The sequence below is a fragment of the Strix uralensis genome, chromosome Z (genome assembly GCF_047716275.1).
Source record: "Strix uralensis isolate ZFMK-TIS-50842 chromosome Z, bStrUra1, whole genome shotgun sequence".
In the NCBI taxonomy this organism is placed as follows: domain Eukaryota; kingdom Metazoa; phylum Chordata; class Aves; order Strigiformes; family Strigidae; genus Strix; species Strix uralensis.
This window is the reverse complement of record NC_134012.1, coordinates 1690189-1714497: the sequence shown is the minus strand read 5'-3', so window position 1 is coordinate 1714497 and position 24309 is coordinate 1690189. Positions and strand designations below refer to the sequence as shown.

General features: G+C 35.5%; 1 protein-coding gene across 3 annotated transcripts in view; it reads right to left on the bottom strand.

The window, feature by feature from the left end:
- Positions 1-24309, bottom strand: part of KIAA0825 (KIAA0825 ortholog) — a 217365-nt gene that overhangs the window by 98867 nt on the left and 94189 nt on the right. For all 3 annotated transcript variants that reach the window (XM_074855629.1, XM_074855630.1, XM_074855631.1), the window contains 2 exons: positions 21376-21531; positions 17316-17410 (listed from right to left, as the gene is read on the bottom strand). In XM_074855629.1, the coding sequence (XP_074711730.1) occupies positions 17316-17410; positions 21376-21531 (251 nt within the window). The remainder of the gene's footprint in view (positions 1-17315; positions 17411-21375; positions 21532-24309) is intronic.

Sequence of the window (24309 nt, the reverse complement as noted above, 5' to 3'; positions counted from 1 at the left end):
CATATCACCAATTATCTTATTCATAGTAAAAAAGTTTATATAAATACTTGTCTTTTCTCCCCTTCAACTTTGGTAATAAAACCTATAATCTGTTATTCAAAAAACTGTAAATCCTGATTTAGCACAGAGAACAGGATACAAATTCCTTATCTATGCTAAATAATTTTACTAATATAACAGTATTAAAAATAAGACATATGTTCTCATTGTTTTTAACACCATTAACCTTTAGAAATGATTGATTGTGCTACACCAATAACATTCAGTGAGTTCAAAGCTCATCTATTTTTTATGGAAATCTTACAACCTGCTAGTTAAATTAAAGGTTAAATATACATAAAGTCTTAGAACAAAACACAAAGTATTCCATATGTATGTAGCTCATAAGTAGAGTACACAAACACACACATATATAAATCTATCTCCATTTAAAAAACCCATGACCAAAAAAAACCCCTCGATCATCACGCAAAGGCTTCAAAGCTAGAGTTAAAGAATTTGATATCTATGGAATATTACTCAGCTATGTCTGTTAAGTTAGGAGCTGCCTGTTAAGTTAAGAACTCTGCTGACATCACCATTAAAAAAGACAAATTTCATCGAAATCATAATCAGAGATAAAGATGTGCTTCCTTCCACACGTCAATTCTCAACAAGCATTTTACTTGAAGTCAGAGAAAGTCCAGGGCCTATTTAACTTGTTTAACAACAGTTACACAAATACATATGTGCATAACTATATCACTAATTTATTTTTTTATGTATAACATGAGGAAGCAGAAATGTATGTTTAGCATACATGTATGCATTCGGTATAAATTCAACTAACATTTTGAACATCTTCAATGTTTGAATAAACATAATTTATATATTTATGTTGTGTGTTTATGTGGTGTATATACATATATCCGAGCAACAGAGAAATTAGCAAGAATCACACAAAACAAATTCAATTCCAATCTTAGCAATAAAGATTGCACATTTCCACGTACAACACAAACACATACGGACACACATTTATTTTATTTTTTAAGAATAATCATAATTGAATTAGAATGATGCATGTTCCATATTTTATCTTGACAGCTTCTGTATACTCAGGCAGAGCCCATTAAACGCAAGCGTACAGCGGGTTACTTGTTGAATAATGTATTTCAAGTACTTAAAATTACCAGGGATTTGACTAAGATCTGCACATGAATACATATTTTGGACTTAATTTTCTGCACTGGCATTTCTTCAGCTGAATATACTTTAAATTCTACAATGAACTCAGTTAATATTAGGCTTTTCCAGGACATAACAAAGGTAATAACACTATCTTTACAATATAAACTTTATGACATTATGAATAAAACTGACAAGTGTAAAATTTGATCCATAAACTAAGTGATATACTTATGTTAATTTACCTTTTAAAAGATATTATGTGTTGCTCAGTTTTTTTGACAGGGCTTCCATTCATACTGAAGACATGTTGAAAAACACTATATTTTCTCTCAATAAGGAAAATCACTTTATCCACTATCATTCTCATTCTGTCTCAATAAAAAATCAATCATCAAATACTTGTTTCCAAGTTCTACTTGTTAAACTGCCAATTTATGCATACTGTTCAACTCAGCTCAAATTCTTTCAAGACTACATGTTATTCTTTTTATTTTTTTTTTATAGCATTCAACTTTTAAAAGAACAAGGAGAAAATAAAACTATATACATATTATAGTAATTTTACATTTAGAAGTTTGTGATCTGATGATGTTCAGAACCTTCATTTTTATAAGAAAAAAAAAAACCAACCCTAAATCTTTTATGTGGTTTTCAAAGTAATAAAGGTCTGATTGATCCCACTGACTAAGGCAATTGCATCGGTTGTCTAAATGGTAGTAACGTCAATGTCAGATATGTGGTTATCTTTTCATCTTGGCCTATTCTCAAATGTAAAAATCAAATGTTTGAAGGACATTTCACTGACCTGTTATGGCCTCTGCAACTCTCAAACACAATACTACTATTCCTCATATAAGTGCCACATTTTGGATAAAAAAACACTTCATCAACGATGCCTTTGCGACATCTGGCGGTCCTTATTATACATAAACTTCAGGTTTCCTTCTTTGTTGGGTGCTTTCAGTTGCTGTTGGGTACTTTTCATATATTATTTTTATTCCGTTTATTTATTTATTTGCAGACCTACCAGTATGTAAAACTTTAGTCCAAAAGGCTTTGATACCCCCTAGCGGGGGGACAAAAGCAATCTAGTCTGCAAAAACACAACGAGGTCTACCATGAATCCATATGGAGCAAAAGGTCACAAATCTTGAGATGCAGTGACATCATGACAATAAGACACTTTTGAGACAGAAGCTGGCTCATTTTGAATATAAAAAGGACGCTGATCAAATTCTCCCACGCATTTAAAACTATAGAGAAAAATAAGCATGCAAAGACCTCAATATAGATGCTTAACAGAGGAGAGTTAAAGCATACCTTTAGTTTTCACAATTATAAGATGCCACTGAGAACTTGACAAGTCTGCTTCAGAAGATATAAAAGCTTTATTTTTATGTTATTATCAGATGCTGAGAAAATGCCATTAAAGAAAAAAAACCCACTCGGTTCACAGGGTGCGCACTCCCTATAACAGCCCAGCTCTTTTAAAATTAATTCAGTTATACCAAAGCTTCTTCTACATGTTTCAGTCTTATTATTTATCATTTCAATAAACCATGAGAAAAGTATTTTAAGCAACAGAAAAATTATCTTCCTTTCTTCATCCCTCTTCCTGAGCTATTTCAATGCAGTAGGAAAAATTCATTCTAATTTCTTTATTACATTAACCACAGGAATATTTGACATCAACTTTGTGAAACCATGACTTTGCTAATTCTTAGCCCAGTGGGAGGAACTAGTATGTTGTTTAAACTCTATTTTTCACTTGTTCTAGCAATTAGCATTCCAAAACAATAGATGATACAATAACCAAAAGATTTAATGTATATTACTAAATGTCTTTAAAAAAAACAGTCAACAGAATATTTTCTTCAGATTAAAATAAAGCACTTCAGAATATATTCCTTAAATATAGAACATCACTTCTTTAAATTCTATTTCGCTGCCTCACATTAAATATTTGCTTAAATACTTTATTGTTCTGAAGCTAGTAACACAGTGTGTTGTATGGACATAGGTTTGTCCTCATATGAGCAGACATGTAGCATGTGTTACTGACATTCAAGAATAGTTTCTAATAAATCATAACTGAATCAAATGGAAAAAAATAGTGTCTCAAAACTACTCCTGGGATTGACTAGATTTAATGGATAGTCTAATGGTATAGCTCACTGTTGTCTTATTTTACAGAACAAAAGAGTACAGCACCCTCAGAATACCTCGTAGGCCCCCTTAAAAGCTATCATTCAGCTTTTAATTAAAATTTCTATAGCCTGTATTTTCAGTGTACTTATATGTAGAAGATACAGACCACGTACTGTGGGGCACACAAACAGTTTTTTGCAGACCACAGATGTGCAACCACAGGACAAATAGATGGCCAACTGCTGCTAATTCCAAGTAGCCTCTTTCTCAAGCCCCAGAACTGCAAACAGGCAATCTAGTCTAACATGTTGAACTCCAGTTATTGTACTGAATTCACAGAGACAACTCATTAGATGAAGGATATGAATAAGCTATTTCAGGATTATGTTTTAGTATGGAATAAAAAGATTAATCACTCATTAATCCCCATGTAGGAAAATTCTGCATGTGACAGCAAAGATAGATTAAAATGAGAGAACTAAATCTGACAAAGTTAAGAAAACATGGTAGAAAATGTCATGAAAAGGCCATCTTGAAAAGAAAGAGTTCTCTCCTAATCACTGTAAATGAGACTGTTAACACGAAAAGAAGAAAAATACATTTAGGACTGGTAAGAGCTGTAGAGTCAGCAATGTAAAATTCAGGACTAATAAAAAACAGAACTGAAAAACAAAGCAGCCATCTCTCCATATTCCAACTTCTATACATATGCAGAGAAGAAAAAGGGAGACACTCCACCTCACTCCCTCCCCCAGTATAAAAGGTACTACAGATTCGTAACAGGATGGTTCATATTTTTGAGATGGAATGCTCACCTATAAACTACATAGAATAGACTGATTATGTTGAAAGCATGAACATACAGTAATAAATCTAACAAATTTCACAAATGGAAAACCACTCCAGTTAAAACTATATGGACAGACCTCTAGTCTACATGTATGTTTCTAGAGCTATTGTACCAAATCCAGGTTTACCAAGAAGGATACTGATCACCCAAATGAATGAGACCAAGAAGACAAAGTCAATGAGAACACTAGTTAGAATTATTTTGGGTTTTTTTTAATATAAAATTGTCAAATAACATAGTGGTAAATAGTATGGAAATAAAATTTCAACACTGTCACGGATTATTTTGTGGAAGAACTGGTTGCACAGCAAATAAAAGGAAAAGTTAACGTAATCTAATTAAAAGCTGAAATTAAAGCAGCTGAGAACTAAGCAATGGGGACTGTAATATAATGCAATTCTATATTCTGCAGGAGGGAAAAAATACATCACTCTTAATTTCAGTAGATGATATATATTAGGTACCATCAAAAGACTGAAGGTCGGAAGACCTTAAACTGAAAACCTAAAACCACAGCAATTTATCAAGGCCAGAGGGAACACACAGGAGTTTCTGAGAACTGTAAGAACAAAATAATTCTTAGAGGTACAGAGAGTAATAAGATTGATTTATTTTTAAATAAGAAATGTTCCGGGTTTTTTTTAAACAGGGCTGGAAAACTGCTTGCAAAAACAATTAAAATAAATTGATGGAAGAATTAAAAGAGCATATAAGGAACACAGTTTCTGTGAAGGAAACACAATCCTTACTGATCTAAGTATCAATAAACAACAAATTGACAACATTTATACTTCTAAAAGCATTAGAGCAACTCCTTTATGTTGTTGTAAAATAAACTAAAGCATGGTCTTAAGACTTCAGAATCTGTTGATTTCCTACCAGAAATGTTTACCAATGATGAAGACACTCCGAAAACATCACGCAAACCTTGTTCTAGGTTTACTACCTTTCCTGGTGGAAAGGAACGGAGAAAAGTACCCTTTGCCAGCTGACTATCACTGAATCTTTATTGCTCAGAAAGTTATAGCCTGAAGCCGGTTAACTCAGATTGGTTAGTTTGATTTGGGCAGGATGTTGGAGAATCATCTCTGAGCCTAAACTGAATGTCATAGATCACCTTGACTGGTGACAATTTTGGGCTGAAGTTTAGTCAGACAGAGGTCAATGATCTCTTTATGACACACAGAGAACGAGTGTCCAGAGAACTGTTGCTGTATCTGTCACCTGCATTCACTCCCTGAGACATCGTTAGGCTGTTTGCAGATACTGGCAACAGTGAATAGAACTGTTCTCTGTAAGTCTAATACATCCAATTTTGAGCGTGCGTTTAATGTCTGATAGTAATTGTAATTACTCCTTTTCCTGGAGAGGTCTCTCGTTTGGAATCCCATAAAATGCCATTCTGTTATTGCTAATGTTCAAGGCACACATGGAAATTTTTAGGAGGTTATTAGAAAGAGGAGAGATGGATATTTGCTGTTGGCACTGGCTATTTATATTTGGAAGACATATGATCATGTGCCTTGCTTGTCTTTGCTTGATATAGGTTGACTCTTCAACTAATGTTGAGTAGAGTTGGGGATGGTTCTGAAAAAATGAGCCTGGCCTTAGCCCGAGTCACATGTATGATTTATTCTGAATCAGGAGCTTCTGCTTGTTTCTCTGAGACCACATTCAGGGCTTGTGGACAGAGAAAGCTGGTGAACACGTTTGGGCTTGTGGCTATAAAATAAAATGACTAGAAAAATGACACTTGCAGCAAGCATCAATTCACTTAATGAACAGAGTATATGCTTATCAGATGTTCTGTGATCATCATGAAAAACCCTTGGTCTCCAGATGAGTTTAAGGTGCTGACTACAACCTAATGAAAGTAATAAATAACCTGTGCCTGGCCTACTCGAGAAGTACCTCTCCCTCTGTGAACTGCAGTTGCTTCAGTGCAGCAGATACATGCCAGAGAAGAATCTCTTTTCTCACCAAAAAAAAAAAAAAAAAAAAAGGAATTAAGGAACATCTGCCAGATTAGACTGATTTCTGTACATGGGGCAATCACAGATCTGATGACCAGCAAAGAGTCAACAAGGTACCAAAGATCTGTAATACCATATTGTGTTATTGATGGGAAGTCAGATCCCTTTTGAAATGGTGGCTTATTTCTTTTGAAGCAGAATGCCTGTAAGGTCACTGTCACATATTTCTTCTCCAAATTCATGTATTTACTATTCAAATACCATTCTTTTTTATTGCTAAAATTCTGAAAATACCGTATCAAAATTTCTTACGCAACAACCATTTTTCCACTGAGCTATGCCAGAGAACACCCAATCGTCTACGCATTCACTTTGAGACTGGTAAGTATATTAAATCCCATTTCTATACCACAATCTGACAGTCACTCCATATGAAACAATAAATAATGCGATGTTGAAAATATGAGAAATGAAAGATAAATTTACTTTTTAGGAGGAGATACTACTTAACATTTTTAAAGATTTCTTTTGTACTTGAAAGACAATAAGAAAGACTTTGATTTTCTATATACCATCTACAGAGGTTTAACTATATATCACATAAATGCTTTCAGTTTTTATCCAAATGCACTGTTAAATTACCCATGTAATTATCCCAAGAGAAATCATTATACTTTTTTATTGTTAATTTCATTAACACTTTAGTGGGAAGAGTTTGGTTGTATTTAAATTCAGCTGTCACAGTCTTTATTAGTACAATTAAAGGGATCATCTCTGTATTATTCTAGAGGGTGGTTTTCTTGCGGGGGTGTTTAATTACTGAGTTAAAGCAACAACAGAAAGTTAATGGGCAAAAATATAGGCAATAATCTATGGTCAAACTTGAAATGAAATACAATTCTCCCTGATCCCAATAGTAAAATCTGTTTTAAAATGCACTGCCATTAAAATGAAATTACAACAGTTCTTTCTAAAATGGGTGACATGACATGACAGCTGTATATACTTTAACAAGCTCTCCAATAACAAGCAGTAGCACTACACTGAGTAATCAGATAAAATCTGTTACAGATATATCTTAAAGACAGGTATATTCAAATATCTGCTTACAGAGCCTTGTAAAGGCAAAGCAGATATCACTTTTGATATACCACTATTATAATACCTTATTACTTCAATAAATGCAGCACCATTGCTTCCTCGCCTTTTGCGTGCATTACAGTGTTGCTGAGCCAGCAGGCATTATACTTATGTACAGTTCCATGGATTTAAATTGAGTAAGACCAAAATAACTTTGCAACTCACAGTGCAGGCATAAAAAACTGGAGAATATGGATTGCAAATTAAAATTAATTTCTAGATATGAAGTTCAAAACTAAGACAGATGTGCCAAAGAGGGAAACAAGATCAGACTACCTCTATAAAGAAATGCCTCATCCCAGATGAAGGTGGGACACTGCTCTCATCTGCTTCAGATTTTAAAGAAGAATTTTTATTACCTTGAGCATCCATATTTGGAAAAAGATTAGAATTAGGCAGACCAAGAAATTAGCAAATACAAAAATCCAAGCAAATTCATATTCGTTGCTCTTTGACAGAGTAAAATTAGTTTTTATCTACAGGGAGTATATCAATTTAAGGATAATCTGGGGGAAAAAAAATTAATGGGGAGGTATAAGACCTCTGACTAGATTCTCCTTCATTCCAGGGGATCCACAGAGTTTAAGGAAGAATGATGTGGAAAAATTGTACGGAGATTTCATTCTTTGGCTTTTTATTATGGGTTTTTCCCACCAGTGCAGGTGAAAATTCCAGTGCAGGTTGATTAAATAATAAAAACTTCTAAATCATTTCACTTAAAACATTTTATGACTTTCTGTCTACATTGCAGCACCACAGCATAACTGAGTCTTTGTTCTGGATAATTTTTGTACTAGAGGAAGGGACTGGAAAATCATGAAGAAAACGGCCATTCATTTATACGCAGAAAACCTCTGTATTAATTTTTATTGTTAAAGCTTTTGCACACATTTTATGTGTACAAAAATTTGTAATATTAAAACTATTTACATTTATGATTGCAATCAAAACTTAATTTAAATGAACTTGTTGCTGTATTAAAATTAGCAAAAGATGAAAATAGTAACAGGTTTTTCTTTTGTGTCCTAAACTGAAGAGTATTCCTTGGAAAACAAACAAATATTTTTGCTTAAAAAAAAAAAAGTCAATAATCTCCAAAATAAGCCAGGGTTGTGTTTTTCAACTAAAATGGAAAGACAAAAGTTTGAGAATGTTTTTAGATGTGTCTAGTTTAACAGTTTCATGTGTTGGATGTGACTTTCACAGTCTGTTGGCAGTTTGCAGGAAAGCCATCACACCTGTGACTTGGTTGTTGATTAATGAGTCTTTCAATTCATCGCCACCATCTGAAGAAGGGCCGTGGCCTTTCTAAGCTCCACTGGTTTGTTCGCCTTCAACTGTAGTCCTACCAAGGTATCTTCCATAAAGAAAATCACACCTGGTTAAGGCTAATGAAAACCTCAATATGTCATTTTCTAGACAAGTCAAAAAGCATGTAAAACTAGACAAAAGATGTATTCAAGCAACATGAATGCAGTTTTGTCATAACCTGTCAATCTAAAGACTAACATAAAAAAGCTTTCTTCAATGACATTTTCCAGTGTCAACTATTAGAATGACAATTCTGAATTCCCTCTTTGCTACATGATGCAAGATGCATAATGGTTTCCCAATCTTCACAAAGACTAAACTTTGTTGTTAGATCCCAGGAAGAAGTTTACAGGGGAAAAAAAACCCAACAAACAAACAGTTTTTCTGGGCCAGATTATCATTCAGCATCAGAAACCTCCAAATCACAGTGTCTATGCACATTTTAAACTGACTGCTCACATCACAGCACCTATTAAGAGCACATGTCAAACTGCCCAACTCTGATGTGTCTTCAAAACTATATCATGGTTGTAAAACATCCAAGGCCACTTTTTTTTGACAACTGGGCCTGGGAAAGAGACAATAAGATCTCTGGGACTTGTCATCCTTTCTTGAGCAATTAGCTGTTGAATCAGGGTGAGCTGGGCAGGACAGAGTTCAACCAGGAAAGCCACGTGAGAAAGGCAATAACCTGTGGGAAAGCTGCAGATCTGGGGGAGAGCAGTTACAGCTACAAAGGTTTGTTAGGTGCACAGCAGCAGCCACCAGTCCTTACTACTTGCTTTGTGGTAGCAACAGCAAATGTTTCAAGGTCAAGAGAAAGCATAAAGTTGTTTCCCCATCCCCTTTGGAGGAAAATTAATGGGCCTACCACTTCCTAAGAAGACTGCAACGTAATTCAGACCAGCTGAACAATTAAGTGTAACTAAAGCTGAGCCACCTCCCCTCTGTTGCCACCTGGGACTGTGAACATCAACATTTCCCACAGATCAGCTACTATTTGGTAGCTTTGTATATTAAAATTTAGTCAAAAGAGCTAGGTTCTACTCTTGGCTTTGCTACAGACTAGTTTTGCAGTGTAGAAGAAACCTTAACGGTGACTTGCAGGACCAGATTTTCCATCTGTTTAACTTTGATATTAATACTTCCCCCTCTACCTTACAGGGGATTTGCATGTCTCAACTCATTACAGCTTGCAAAGAAATTGAGATCCCTGTATGGAAATTGAATTACTCTGCATTACTAGCACTTTTATGAAAATCCCTTATCTAAAAGAAGCAGAAGGGAGAAACAACGGGTTGGTGGGCAAAACAGACTTTTAGTTTGTTGGCTTGTGTCCTGTAGCCTCTTCCTTTGTAGGTGTAGCAGGAAAGCCTATAGATGAAATGAGTAGCTAAACCAGTGTGTACAGTTAGGGTAGTCAGCACTCTGCATGCATTAATACACATTTAGAGCTTTTGTGCCCACTTATGATCACTAATAATCTATTAAGAATGAAAACCTGGATCAGAAAGGCTCAGAAAGAAGAAGAAAAGACCAGATAAGAAGACAAACATGATTATCTCCACTTAAGAATCCTTAGAGAGCAACAGGATGCGAGACAGAGTTGAAAGAGAGGCAAATTATTTGCAGATGAAAGGAAGTATCTATTTTTAAGGAAAGTCAGCCAGGTCATGGGATGCCAATCACAAGGTTAATTAGATAGTGACATAAAATGGTGAAGTGTCACACTTCTAAATAATGATTTGTGGTTGCAGCATACAGAAATACCTAGTTATGAAGAAAAGATATATACTTTTAAAGAAACCAGTGAAATGTGAATCCCAACAATAAATGCATATATGCATTATCAACACTAATACATTGTATTTACTTAGCATTTTTTTCCATCAAAACATATCAAAGGACATAAAAATGTGGACAAATGTTACCTAATTTTAAATGGGTAAACCAAGATACAGTGAGACATTATTAGAATGGGGTTTAGCTCACAGGCCTATGCTCTAGCCAATAAGCTGTGCTTAATACACTTTTGAATGCAAAACATGTATTGCAAATAATTTTTTTTTCTTTTTACTTTTTCTAGAGGCCAGGTTTCAGCAATGGAAATAGCATCAAATTAGAATGAATCCTTATTTAAGCAATTTTATAGTTACTTCAAAAAGAGCTGGTAAGTACATACTTCCATATCCTCTGCAGGCAAAGGCCTCATCATAAAGGACTTCCAGGTATTAAAAAGGAGCTCACGTTAACGAAGGTTAACTGGGATATGGCAGTCCATTCCTTTTTAGCATCTTTTGTTGGAGATTGCTGTTGGAGAATATTGTTTTATTCATAGGATTCATCAACATGTATGCAGGAGAGAGAGACTGCTAACAACCAGAAAAGTCGAAAGTGTACTGCATATGGGAAGTCTCACCTTTAGCCTCACTTACTGGTGAAATTCATGCTACAACTGTATACATAATAGTGGCTGGAGTGGCATTCAAACAGTAGGTAACACAGAGTATTGTCTTCCCTCTTGCTTACCGATCTACATTCTGCCACCAATGCTTTAAAACTGCCAGGCAGGGAACTAAACCTACTTCTGACAGATCCTTTAAGGTCAGAGTACAGTTTCATTAGGTGTGTCAGAAGAGGATAAGCAGATGGAGGATAATCCTTATGTTGACGGATGTGACATATACCTTGTTATTGACCAACTCATTTATGGAAAAGGGTCCTTGCTTATCCAGAAATGTCAAAATCAGATTTTCCTCAAAATCCCAGTGGCTTTTTTTTTTTTTTGTACATCCAGCACTAGGGTCTGAACCTGACTCCGTGATCAACCAATAGACATGCAGTAGTGGATTAATACCTTTCACCTGCTTCAATTGATACAGGAACAACGGGACACTGTCCTTCATTGCCTCCCATGCGTTTTAGAAAGCCCGTTCTCACATGGATCATAAGGGCATCCATTATAATCTCACCAAGCAGGTGGTGATTACTGCAGTATTAATGGCATCCCAGTTCTTCACCAACACATCATTAATAGTTGACTTGCAGCCGTAACAACAATATGGATTTCCAGTACCCAGCAATTTGGATACAAAAGGTCTAGGAGCATGTGCAGTTTAGAAGAAGGACTGACTAACACATCCAAAAGTACACTAGACGTAACACTGGCATCCTCTGCTATGCAGAGATGGTCTCTGTCTTGGCATCGTGCCAGTAACTGCTCTTCCACCATTTGTTTCTTCTATGAAGAAAATTGCTAGAGAACTTCCTACCTTTTCATACCCTGGGTATTTTCACTCATTCCTCAGACCCGGGGCTTTTGTAGAGTTGCATAAAAAAAAAAATCTTTCACAGACAACAAAGCACATGCAGTTTGCTGACATTCTTTTCAATTTCAAAACTACATAATACATTTTTCCATGTGTTGATAAACTGGATTTTAAAGGAGCATTTTCTGGATATCTAGATAATCAACAACACAATGAATATAAACATTTTCTATAAATAGTTCACCATATGGCTACCATTCTCAGCAGATGGTGTCTGTGTATCCACTAGAATATACAAGAGCTATGCAGATTTTGCCCTGCAATCATTCAAAATTCTAAACAAGAATTTTTGACTTAATTTCAGTTTTATTAAGCTTAATCAAACACAAAACATATAATTTTATCACCTAACTCTAGTATGGGGAACAAATGCCGCGACTACATTAACAAATTTATTTGCAAAAGGCAAGTAGACATTCCTCACCCTATACAGTCAAAAGGATTTAAAAAAAAAAGAGACACTGGATACGAGATCAGCTTCCACAGCATAAAGGGATCTTCTTAATCTTAGGGCAGCACCCTTCTGCCAAGGATAGTCTTTACCTTCCTAAAAAGCAGTTTCACTTGTGAACAGCCCAGTGTTTGTCGGACAGAATGCAGTCTGAACTATGCTAAGAAAAATTCTGGAGTTCAAAGAATGTGAGAGTTTGTGTATATTTTGCAGCAAATATTACTAGAAAGCCTACATGTTTTATCCAGTTTTAATAGAAAACAAACTTATTAATTTTTTATAGTTTCCTTAAAGCCAACATACAAACAATTCCAGGTTTTCTGCTCTGCTTTGAGAAGCTGCTGCTGCGCAGTTGAGAATATTTATCAAAGGAACACATGACTGGAAGTAAACCACTCGGTCTATCCTGCTTCAACTTTAAACTACTTAAGCTCCTGTCACTGTGCAAACACTTTCTGGAAAACTCTTCTTGAGCTACACTAATTTACCTGTTGGAAATAATCTTCTGATTTCCAGTCTAGATGTTTTTCATGGCATTTCTTATTCACTTGAACAAACATTGGTTTTGACGTGTAATTTTTTTAACTTGGTACTGTTTCTCACCTGATGCATTTATGGTAAACCAACATACTCCCCTCTCAGTTATTGAGTTGTTGTGCTTCCTACTCTTAAGATCTTGTACCTGACTGTCGTTGGCTTTGCCAGTTGTGAGCTCTTCTCTGTCTGTTCCTGTAGGTCCCAGAGTGCTCCTGCTCACACGCACACCCCCACGTCGTTCCAGCCAAACCCCTACTTATTGCCCTGCACTTGCACCAGTGCTCTGTGAAACTTCCCTCAGCGCAGAGGAGAGAATCCCGGACACTCCTCCTCAGCACAGCAAATTACTGCGAGAGTGGAGAATCGCTACATATGTCACAAAAACATCTTGGTTGTTTATCATCATTATACTAAGTGGAACGTAGTTATTCTCTATAGTAATGTATCCAATGCACCTGAAAGTCCTGTAGAACTGCAGAAGGAAGGTCACATCTCAAACTCCAGCAAAATATTAATATAACTATGCACATGTTGCTGAGATACTTCTCTGAAAATAAATGATCAGTAAGTATTTATCTTACATGTCACTATAAAGGAGAGTACATAAATAAGAAGGGTAACGTATGGTACTGTGCTTTGGGTTTGTGCCTCAGCTGACAACACACCAGCTTTTTGTCTACTGCTGAGCAGTGCTTGCACAGCACCAAGGCATTTTCTTGTTCCCACTCTGCCCCGCAGTGACTGGGCTGGGGGTGGGCAAGAACTTGGGAGCGGACACAGCCAGGACGGCTGACCCCAACTGACCCAAGGGATATTCTGTGCCATTTAAATGTTGTGCTCAACAATAAAAGCTGGGGAAAGGAGGAGGAAGGGGGACATTCGGGGTTTCGGCGTGACGTGACGTTGGCTACGTGTGACGGAGCCCTGCTTTCCAGGAAGGGGCTGGACATCTGCCTGCTGATGGGAAGGGCTGGATGAATTCCTTGTTTTGCTTTGCTTCACTTACTAAACTGACATTACGTCAACCCATAAGTTTTGTCATCTTCGCTCTCCCAGTTCTCCTCCCCATCCATTGTGGGGGGAGTGAGCGACCAGCTACATGGACACTAAGCCACTGACTGGGGTCAACTCACCCTAGTCACTAAATTATTTTCAAATGTGATAAGATGCATAGAGATAGTTGCCAGACAGTTAAAAAGAAAAAATCATGGTTGATACGATAAACTGCAGAAACAGTTTCAACATGCTGATTTAGCCAGACAATAACAGTTTTTCCTTTACAAGCTGGACAGTGATTAGAAGTTGAGATACATGTGAATTAAACAATAACTAAAAGCACATGGTCTTCTTGTCTTAATATATGTATTAGAGGTAAGGAACTCCCATTTGGTACTGAAATATCTAAGGATGTACAAGTGACTGCCAAGATTTGAAAAAACAGGGTGTATCTGTGTAAGCACGCAGGATATTTCTTAAAACTTGGTTAAATCAAGTACTATAAATTATCTGAATGTTAATGGGCTTATTATTAAAAGATATTGTTTCAAGTATAATTGAAAAGTTTGTTTTAACTTTTATTCTCACAGCTCAAGCTATATGTAAAAAAAAAAAAAAAAAGAATCAGAAGTAAAACTGTAAAGGAAAGGAATCCATCTATGTATCACTTTTCTTCCTGTAAGGAAAACTTCTTTACAGTTTCTAAAGGTATGAACTGTAAATAGGGATGAATATTAAGTTTTCTGTGTTACTGCTTACTGCTCAACTTTAATAAGCTTTTCCTGATAGCATTCTGTATTTCATAACCTTAAAATAAAATAGTATCGTTAACCACCCACATGTTTAATTTGCTAAATTTCCCAAACACTTTTGCTTTGAGGATCATCAGAATGCATGGATTAGATTCACATGCTCATGTGGAGCCAATGAGTAGTACACAACAGTTCATTCCCTTTTTAACCAGTCCTAAAAGCCTTTTACTTTCCCCTAACCACCAACCAATTAATTTGCCTACCACTTGCTGGCTCTGGGACAATGCTCCCATAACCCCCTCCCACCTAACTCAGTCATTAACTAGGTTAGGGGAGCATTTCCCTTGTAAATGAGTCCCCTAAGCATTTTTACTTTTTTTCCACTGAAGAGAGAGCAGAGCATACTTATTTTACTTCGTATGAAACAGACAGTATTTCTCTTTAAATATAAAAAAAGGAAATAGAACCCAGTATCACTGTGAACATGTAAAAATATTTTTGTGTGCACATAAGTACCTGATGAGGGAAAGCTTTAGCCTGTGTTAAAGACAGGAATAATTAAAGTGTTATGGCACTCCACTTTATAAACTGATGGTTCCGACTCGAAAAGTACTGCCCTTAGTTTTGTTTAAATCATCTCAGGAGGCAAATAGTAGAAACAGAGCATGTCCATCATAAAGAGGACACGAAAATAATAACACACCCACTCCTCTTGAACCTTAACTCCTGAGCACAAGGCTGAGGTTGATGCAGTGTTAAGAAGGAGCATGAAGAATCACCTAAAGATAGGGCTCGCTTGAGTCACTGCAAAGCTTACTTGAGTAGCCAGGAGACCAGCTAGATTGGGCCTAGCCATCTGGAAAACATGACCAGACATACTTTAGCTGTGCTAAAAATTAAGTCACGTAAAGACAAGGTGTGTTGGAGATGCTGATCGTTACGGCAGATATTGGATTAGCTACTCTACGAAATGATCACAATGGGTTTAAACGATCTGTTGCTCTGTAAAGTAGGGAAGAGTGGTTTAAATAATAAATCCATGAGCTAATCATTAATGGCTTGCATAATGTCACTTCTAGATGAGAATTTCCATATCATGTAGAAGGGCAATGAATGGAGACATTTGCAAATTAGGAAGGATGACAACAATTAGGGCCCTTATTAAACAACAAAAAAAAAAAAGATGCAACAATAGGTGATATGACAAAGACATGAAATACAAAGAAGGACAAAGAAGGCATATACATGACTTGTTTCTAAACTCTATGAAGAGATGAAAATTAAAATGAAACATGTTTCAAGATATCAGAGAAGATGAAATGTTCACAGAAAACGTTCCCTCTGCAAATCACAGCAGTCCTCTGCTCCCTTTGGCTCACACTGATGACATCAACATGAAGGGAAGTTCAAGAACCAGCTTGATCCTGAGACTTTCTATTAGAATCTCTTTTAAAAGGGCAAACTACTTCATTTTTAATGAAGGACAAGTGTTAGCAATCAGCAGGAGAACTATCAAAGAAAAAAAAAACCTAGTACTGAATTGTCTCTGCAGTTTAACATAAAAATGACACTACTGGCACAGACCAAAAAGTCCACGAAGTCCCATATTCTGTGTGGTAGTGGGTAACAGAGAACATCAAGAAGAGAACTGAATGGCACAGTTTTGCTAGCATCATCTTTTGTGCAACTGCATTAAAATTTTGGAAAATAATAATTTGGGTGGGGAAAGAATTCATCATAGCAAAATTAAGAAAGAAGGCTAGAAATAGACTGTACAAATACTTTATATATGAAATGAAGGAAGAATTAAATGTTTAAGACTAACTGCCAACAATAAATTGAGAAAATAGCATAAAAACATCAAAACATTTTTGACATGCAAATTCACACACTTTTGAAATTGTCACTCTAGTTTCTAAAGAGAGAAACAGTTCAGTTTAAAAGATGAATGATATGACCATATTAGATATCATCAGGAGGATTCAGAATTAAGAAGGGAATGTTAAAGTTCTTACTAGTTTTCAACATATAAGTTTTACAGTTTTCGCAAGGATCTAAGTGGCAAATATTTTATAAAAAATACCCATTCTTTCCACCAACAATTTTCTGAATTTAATGAACTGCTATTTCTGAATTTAACAAGTATCGATTCTGCATTAAATATATCTGTTTATCAACTAAGCAGTTAAATTTTACAAGTAAAAAAAGCATTAAAATAAGTTCCATTAGCTAAAAATTATTAAGGAAATACTTTCTATTTCTAGCTACACTTGTCATGCCCCCAACTGAATTTAAGATTCATTGCAACTTGAGTAAACATCCCCTAAGTTCTGTGCTATCCAGCTGAAAACTCTCTGAGCAGTATAGGTTTGTAAAAGTTACTAATTTCTTTTTAAAGCACAATTTAAGGGCCATATCAACATATAGGCAGGTCTCAGACAGAAAGAACATATTAGGTTCCTCAAAATAGGAGTTTAAAGCCATCTTTGCATGGATCAAATACAATAGATAGTAAGTATAGCCATCTTAAAATTGCATATTTAAAAATAAATGTATAATTTACTTTATAAATTTCACCAGTAAAATCCTTGTGTACTGGCTATTATAAAGTAAGAAAGACAACAAGAAAGTGCAATTATTTGCCAAAAATCCCATTACCTGTGTGCCAGCAGCACCCTGAAGGTCATCTGATTCAGTCCCAAATAACTTGGCAGCAAGTTTGACCAATCCCAGTTCCATTCAGTAATGGTTGACTGTTGATACATGGCAAGAAGCTATTGTTAGTTATTAATCAGTGTTAATATGATCAGTAAATTAAAGCTCCAGCTGTGATATACTAACCAAGAAGGAGGGGGGTCTAGAACAAGGACTTAGGCAGATGATATCAATCATGTCCACAGAAGAAGGTTCTTATTCCAATAAGACAGCAATTAATTTATAAATCCATTTGGGGATGTAGCCATTATTTATAAAAAGATAAATCAATTTTTTGAACCGTTATTCTTCCAACTGTTAATGGCATTCTGCCCAACCACTTTGTCTGAGAGCTTGACTCTTTGTTTGAAAAGCAAAATAATTGGCAACTTTTTATGTAATTTACATTTTCTGCTGTCAGCAAAAAGTTTGTAATGAAAAACTTGGTATAGCTGGAATTGAAGATGTAACCTGTTTCGTAATTAGAGTGATGCTTTACTTGTTTTGTAAGGCATTCCAGTCACCAGATGGTTATTATAAACAGCAGTAAGTCTAGACAATATGAACAAATATAACTCCATATTGCTTATTTAATAAATAAAAAGGATCTACAATAATGGTGGGCAGACAAAAGACCACATACCACATCCTTATGTTTGCAAAACAGTAACTCCTGTTGCATGATATTAATTTTCATTGTCAGTAATGGTCAAGTAGTAACTGCAATTCAACATTCTTGGGAGGAAATAACTCAAAAATTATTGTTGTAACAGTAAAATAGCACTGAGTAGTTTAAAAAAAAAATTACGCAAGTCAAAACAATGGAAATAAACCTCAGTAAGAAGGGTATAGTTTATCTTGCAGTGCATCTTTTTCTTCTTACAGACAGCACTTAGCTCTTCTGCAAGAGCAGAATCAGTGCAATACCTCCCCTCTCCTCCATTGTTATTTTATTCCCTTCCTTCTTTTAATTTGATTTTCTCCTTAACCCTCATCTTTGGCACGCACTTAAAAGTAATCTAGAAAAACAAAGGTGAAATACAGAGTAAGAAAGAGAGACAAGGGTAGCTAAAGAAAGAATAATATAGTGTGAAAGTGGATGAAGAAATAACAGTGAATGTCTAATAAACAAGAAATAAGGGAAAAGGAGTCAACAGAGAACTATGGAAATAGAAGAACACGGGAGAAAACAGGCAACTGTTCTATACTCTACACTGAATTAAGAATAGATAAATAAATATGGAGGAAGTACTTGTAAAATCAAGATGGATAAAAAGGAGAAGCTAAAGAGCCAGTAGCAACAATCATAAAAACAAAAAGGAAAATTTATAGGTATAACAGATAAAAATTTATTCCACCAGACTGATCAGTTCTGTGAAAAAATAAAGGATCAGTTTGAAAAAAAGGCATTTCAGGAACGGAAAATCATTTCTTTGTAGAGTTTTTCTTCTTTGATACTGTGAGGAGTCGCATAGCCTTGAGTTAATCTTATTAGACAATAGAGGAGCAGCAGCACTGGCAGAGATTGAGGTGTCAGGACAAATTGATAAAATCAAGAGCAACAAGTTACTAGGACCAGATGGTGATTATTCAAGATTTTTACAGGAATGTAAGAATTAAATGGCTGAATTGTTAACAGAAATGACACCTTCCTAGAATCATTTACTGAACTGGAAGGTTGAAAGGTAAGAAATTTACATATCATTAATCAAAAATGCTAGAGTTGATCTCAAAATACCTGTTCAGTGGCCTTTGTTTCAGGAGCAGTAAAATTTGTGGAAATTATGATTAAGTATCTTGCTAAATTCGACATGATAGGGACAAATTAGCAAAACTTCAGAAGAGAAAAGTCAATCACCCTAATGTACTGCCATTTTTAGATATACCAACCATCAATACATGGAATGTTTACTACAAATTATCTTTCAGAAAGCTTTTGAAATAATTTATTTTAAGAAAACCTCTACTGAGGAAGCTAAGATAATAACAATAGTTACATATTACATCATTATATATTATAATATATTATGTAGGATAGTGTAGCATTCTCTGCTTAAAGCTGACCCAGCTCTCTGGGCTCACAACTAGTATTGCCATGCCTATTCCAACTGGCCCTTCTGAGAGAAAAGTTTTAAAAAGCAATACTTAATTAACTCATTGACAAAGTATATTGTGAAACTAGTAGCTTCTGGGGACTTAGAATTTATAAAAGGACAAAATGTTAGTTGATGTATTAAAAACACATCAAGTTACAATAGATTTAAAGAAAATCAAGAAATTAATCATGGATTATAAACTCCTAAGCTTCATGTCAGTTTCCAACCAGTAAGAAATGAATTAAAGAAGAAATATAACCTTTGAGAAGAAACACTGTTCATTGCCAGTGCTCTGGCATCTTCTGCAGGCACTGGTACTAGTCTTCACAGGAAACCAGACACTGAGCTGTACTGACCATTATTTTATAAACAGACAGTCCCACACCACTTAATAAATGTGCAATTTTATGGTAAAGAGAATTATGCTATTTAATACTATTATTAAGCTCAAGAAATAAATCTGTCATTGTTAACAACAGGGTTGGCACATGGTACTTTAAGGTCCATGATCACTCTTTTTTTCTTTTAATTTTAAGATACTTCTCCATACTTAGGTAATAGACTTTATGTCAAAAGTTTACAAAATCCAAAGCAATTTAATATGAACTATCCCTTGTCATCTGTTGATTAATAGAGCACTGCAAACCTGTCATGTAGCAGCAGAATTCTGCCCTGAGTTGTCACTACTTGAAGGTCTTATTCTACCGCACTATTAATGAATTGAGAATTGAGGCATGATAAACTATTTTCTGCATTTCAGATTGGAGTGATTACGTAGCCCCTTAAATTCTATCCATTTATGATATACATAAAGGGACTAGTGGAAGAAAAGAAAAAAGATACTTTTAAAGCACGTTCCTCTGGAGTGAAAAGCCTTGTGAAATTGGTATTAATCTCCTTTTTCAGGATATTAACACCTTTATTGCAACATGACAATGATTAAGCATTCATTAAACATTAAGAAAAAAGAAAAACCCAAACAAGAAAAGCAAACCAGATATATTTTACAGCAACACAACTAGTAAAATAGTCCAAAATGCTCAAAACTGGGACAGGAGATTACACTATTTAAAAGCAGAGATGTACTGGAAAAGGACATGTTTCTGCCACAAGTCTGTAAAGTGAATTTCATACCACTGCAATACCATTTCTTTAAGTATTTGAAAGTGAGGGGTGGAATCAAAACCATAGATGATGGATCAGGAAGACTTGAGAAACAACGGTGTAAGATTTTTTAAGTGTCCAAGTGCTATCAGAAACATTTTGTGTAATAAATCGGTCATGTGGTGCTCTGGCAGAGGTTTAGGCAACTAGATCTATTTTCCTTAGCTGTTACATTATCAGGAAACTAATTTCTATAAGTAAATTATAACCCTTTACATATCACTAACATGCCTTAATGAAAAACAGAGAAATGGACGCTTTCTCTTGTTTTGTGTTTTTCCCCCTGCTTATTCTCACAGTTCTGTTAAACCTCTGTATTTTCAAACCATCCCCTACTTTGCTGTTCAACATTTCTGTGAAAGATTCATCAGGAAATTCTAAATGTGCACTTGGAGCTTTGCCATGACTTCTCAAAGAAGACTAGGCCTATGTACCATTACACAGGTGTAATAAATGTCATTGCTACTAATGGGCTTTCCTTCACTGTACTGAACTAACACAGAAAGTCTAAGTAAATGCAAATTACTCTTACATGCAATAATTCTGATAAAAGAAAAGGACAATAATGGCTTTTTGAACATCATGCTATTGTAGAGGGTGCCCTCATTAGATTCCTGAGTAATAATATTCCTTTGCACTTCATCAAATGTGAACGCATGTAATTAATTCCGTTTTCATAATTCCAGTCTCTGTCATTATCATGATCATAGTAAGACCGACAAGTAAAAATTATACTATAACCAAGGTTTCAGATTTTGACAAACCTGATTGAACACTTTTGCGCAAGATTGTCTGTACACCTGGAAAGGGTTGAAGACAGGCTGCTCTTCTCTGCCCTTCAGTGTCAAAGGCAGGCACTGACTGGAGGTAGCACCATCTTCAGAAGAATTCTCACAAGACAGCTGCTCTTTCAAATACTCCTTTTAGAAGGAAAAACAACCACAAAACAGTATTTGCCACCTAGCTTTCCAAGTGAAATTTTACCTAAATTTCAAGCCTAACTTTACAGCGTGCCTGACAGAAGTTCCTTATATTAAAGGAGAGAATAAATAACCTCTTACAAAATAGAAACCTTTTTAAGAGTAACACGATGCTACAAGAACCTCCATGAACACCCATCCAACTGAAGCAAATCAGAATAATCTAAGCTCTTGTTTTGAAATTGTCATCAAATTATGTGTATCAGTTCTCATTAAATATACATAGTTAGGTATATGTGGAAGTGAAAACCAAATGCTTTCTATGAGCTGTTCTAATGTAAGATGGCTATTATACGATTTATTTTACATGATAAACTATAAATGAATATTTAAAGGTTTTTTTGGACAGCATTAAGTATTTACTACATGACAGTAAATTAATTGTTTGATGAACATGTTCAAATCAGTTGTTCAAACACAGGAAATAAATATTCTCCCACTCTTCAAAGCTATTTTTAATTGTTTAAGCATTCAAAGACTAGAAGGCATTTATGATTTACATGGCAATTTTAGAAACTATACTGTAACAGACGCATCATTATTTTGGCCACAATCTTTTCTGTTTTCACTTCTTAAACTACTGTGTAAATAAATCATCATTGCATGCCAATAAAGTGTTTTGATTAAATAGAACCATTTTACAAAGAGCTAGATAATGAAACACTTACAGATCTATTTGCGGGAAGGACTACTGTGATTAAACAGTTTATTGTTATTAAAATGAAGTCTATAATGATAGGATTGCCATAACATTGAGCAAGTACTCAAGGTGAGTCTTCATTAAGATGGGTGGATGCAAATGCTCCTCTTACTTTGCAGTACCACTGACATAATAAAAAATTTTCAGATGCAGGTGAGGGAACATGTAAGCTACCTGCCAAGGCATCCCGTGCTCCTCAGTGGGTCTTTCTAAAAGAATAATTTCATCATCGGTTTAAACTGATCCAACTGTGGTCTGGCCTGAAAGGCACAAGTTCCCTCCCAATCCACATAGACTGTAGCTGTTTCTCCCTTGTGTTGGCACTAGCATATGTTGTGAAATCAGCCAGAAAAAAGAAAGGTTTCAGCCAGATAAACAAGCCACATGATTTCTAATACTAGTACAAAGGGGGGCCTAGGAGCAGGAAAGCACAAGGGCAAGAGAAAGAGCAGGACACTCTCTCTCTCTGCTGGCTGCAGCCAACTGTCAGGACTGCCTAAGACAACCGTGAAATAATCTAAGTGTATTAAAAACAAAAAAAAAAAAAAAGGAGCTTTTTTGGCTTAAGACAACAGCGTAACCCAGCTGTGAAAACACACCCTAAGTCTCTTACCTATATTTTCTCAGCCTACAAAAACGTCTGGGGGTTTTTTCCCGTTCATTCATGACTTCATGCCATAACAAAGATTTTAAAGTAGTGGTGAAGGGGGTTATTTAAAAGCTATTTATATACATTTACCATTTTTTCATAAATGTACTGCCTTCCATACACACATTTTCACAAAATCTGTAGACAGCTTTAAGGCAACGCAGCCCTCTGGGTGTCACAGAGCCAGCAGAAGCAGAATCTGTTGGTTTTTTTAGTAGAGATATTGGAAATCGCTGTCCATGCTTGCTAGGGTTTGAACATTTCGAGTGGTATACAGCTCACCTCCCAGTGCAGGCATTTTTCTGTCTCTGGAATATTGTGGATTTATGTTTTCACAAAGAGGCTTATTCAACAATGGTAACTGCATTACTTTAAGAACTCCTTTAGTACAGTACATATCATAGACCCTGAAAGGGTCATGTTTCATAAATGTGAAAATAGAAATGAAATCATGTTTGTAAACATGTGAAGCTACATCCTCACTATCATTGACTGGGCATGAAACCAAGTGAACAGAATATTACTGAGCCTGACAGCTCAGGAGAGTTGGGTTACCTTTGGTAGCCATTAGTCAAAAATACTTTTAAAAATTATTGTGCTTTTTGATAAATACACTAAGGACTGGAGGCTGTTTTGAGTTCTACAGTATCTATTATAAATCTTTATAACATCATAGCTCTATTTCCAAATATAGCTTCCAAGAATCTATATCCCTTTTCACCTGCTTTTCTAAGGAAAATTATTGAGAACAACAAGTTTCTGTCTCATCATTTTGTTCTCTATTCACACGCAATTATTAAGCGGTGTGGCATAAAGATCTCCAAACTAATTTTAAGAACATGATCCCTTGATAGTCCAAGTAGTCTCCAAACAAAAGGATGGACGTTTGAACAGACAATCAAGTCTACTTCTTTGTAGCATTAAACATAATCTAAGTTATGAAAAATAATATTGAAAAGTGCATCATCATAATATCATGCTAAGCATTAAAATGTTTTGTAATGGTTTCAAAGGCAATTTGAAGTAACACGGTTAAGCCTTTCTGTGGGTCGGGCTGGTCAGGATTCTTTTTTTCTTCTTTTTTTTTTTTTTTTTAAAAACAAGACAGTTTTTTCCACTGAGAAATGTTCTATATTTAACAAAGCTCTTGCTAGCTGCAGAAATTCAGGGAGAGACACCTGGGATGTGGAAAGTCATGCTAAAGTCCCTCTTCCACCCAATTCTCTCAGCCTCTTACATCCTATTGGAGCTGCTCCACTTTGTATAAATAACCGAATACTCACAGGAGTTGGATCTTGGATCAGAGTCTCCACAACCTGATATGGGCATTCTACCCCTTCAGCTAGAGTACGATTCTATTTGTGACCCT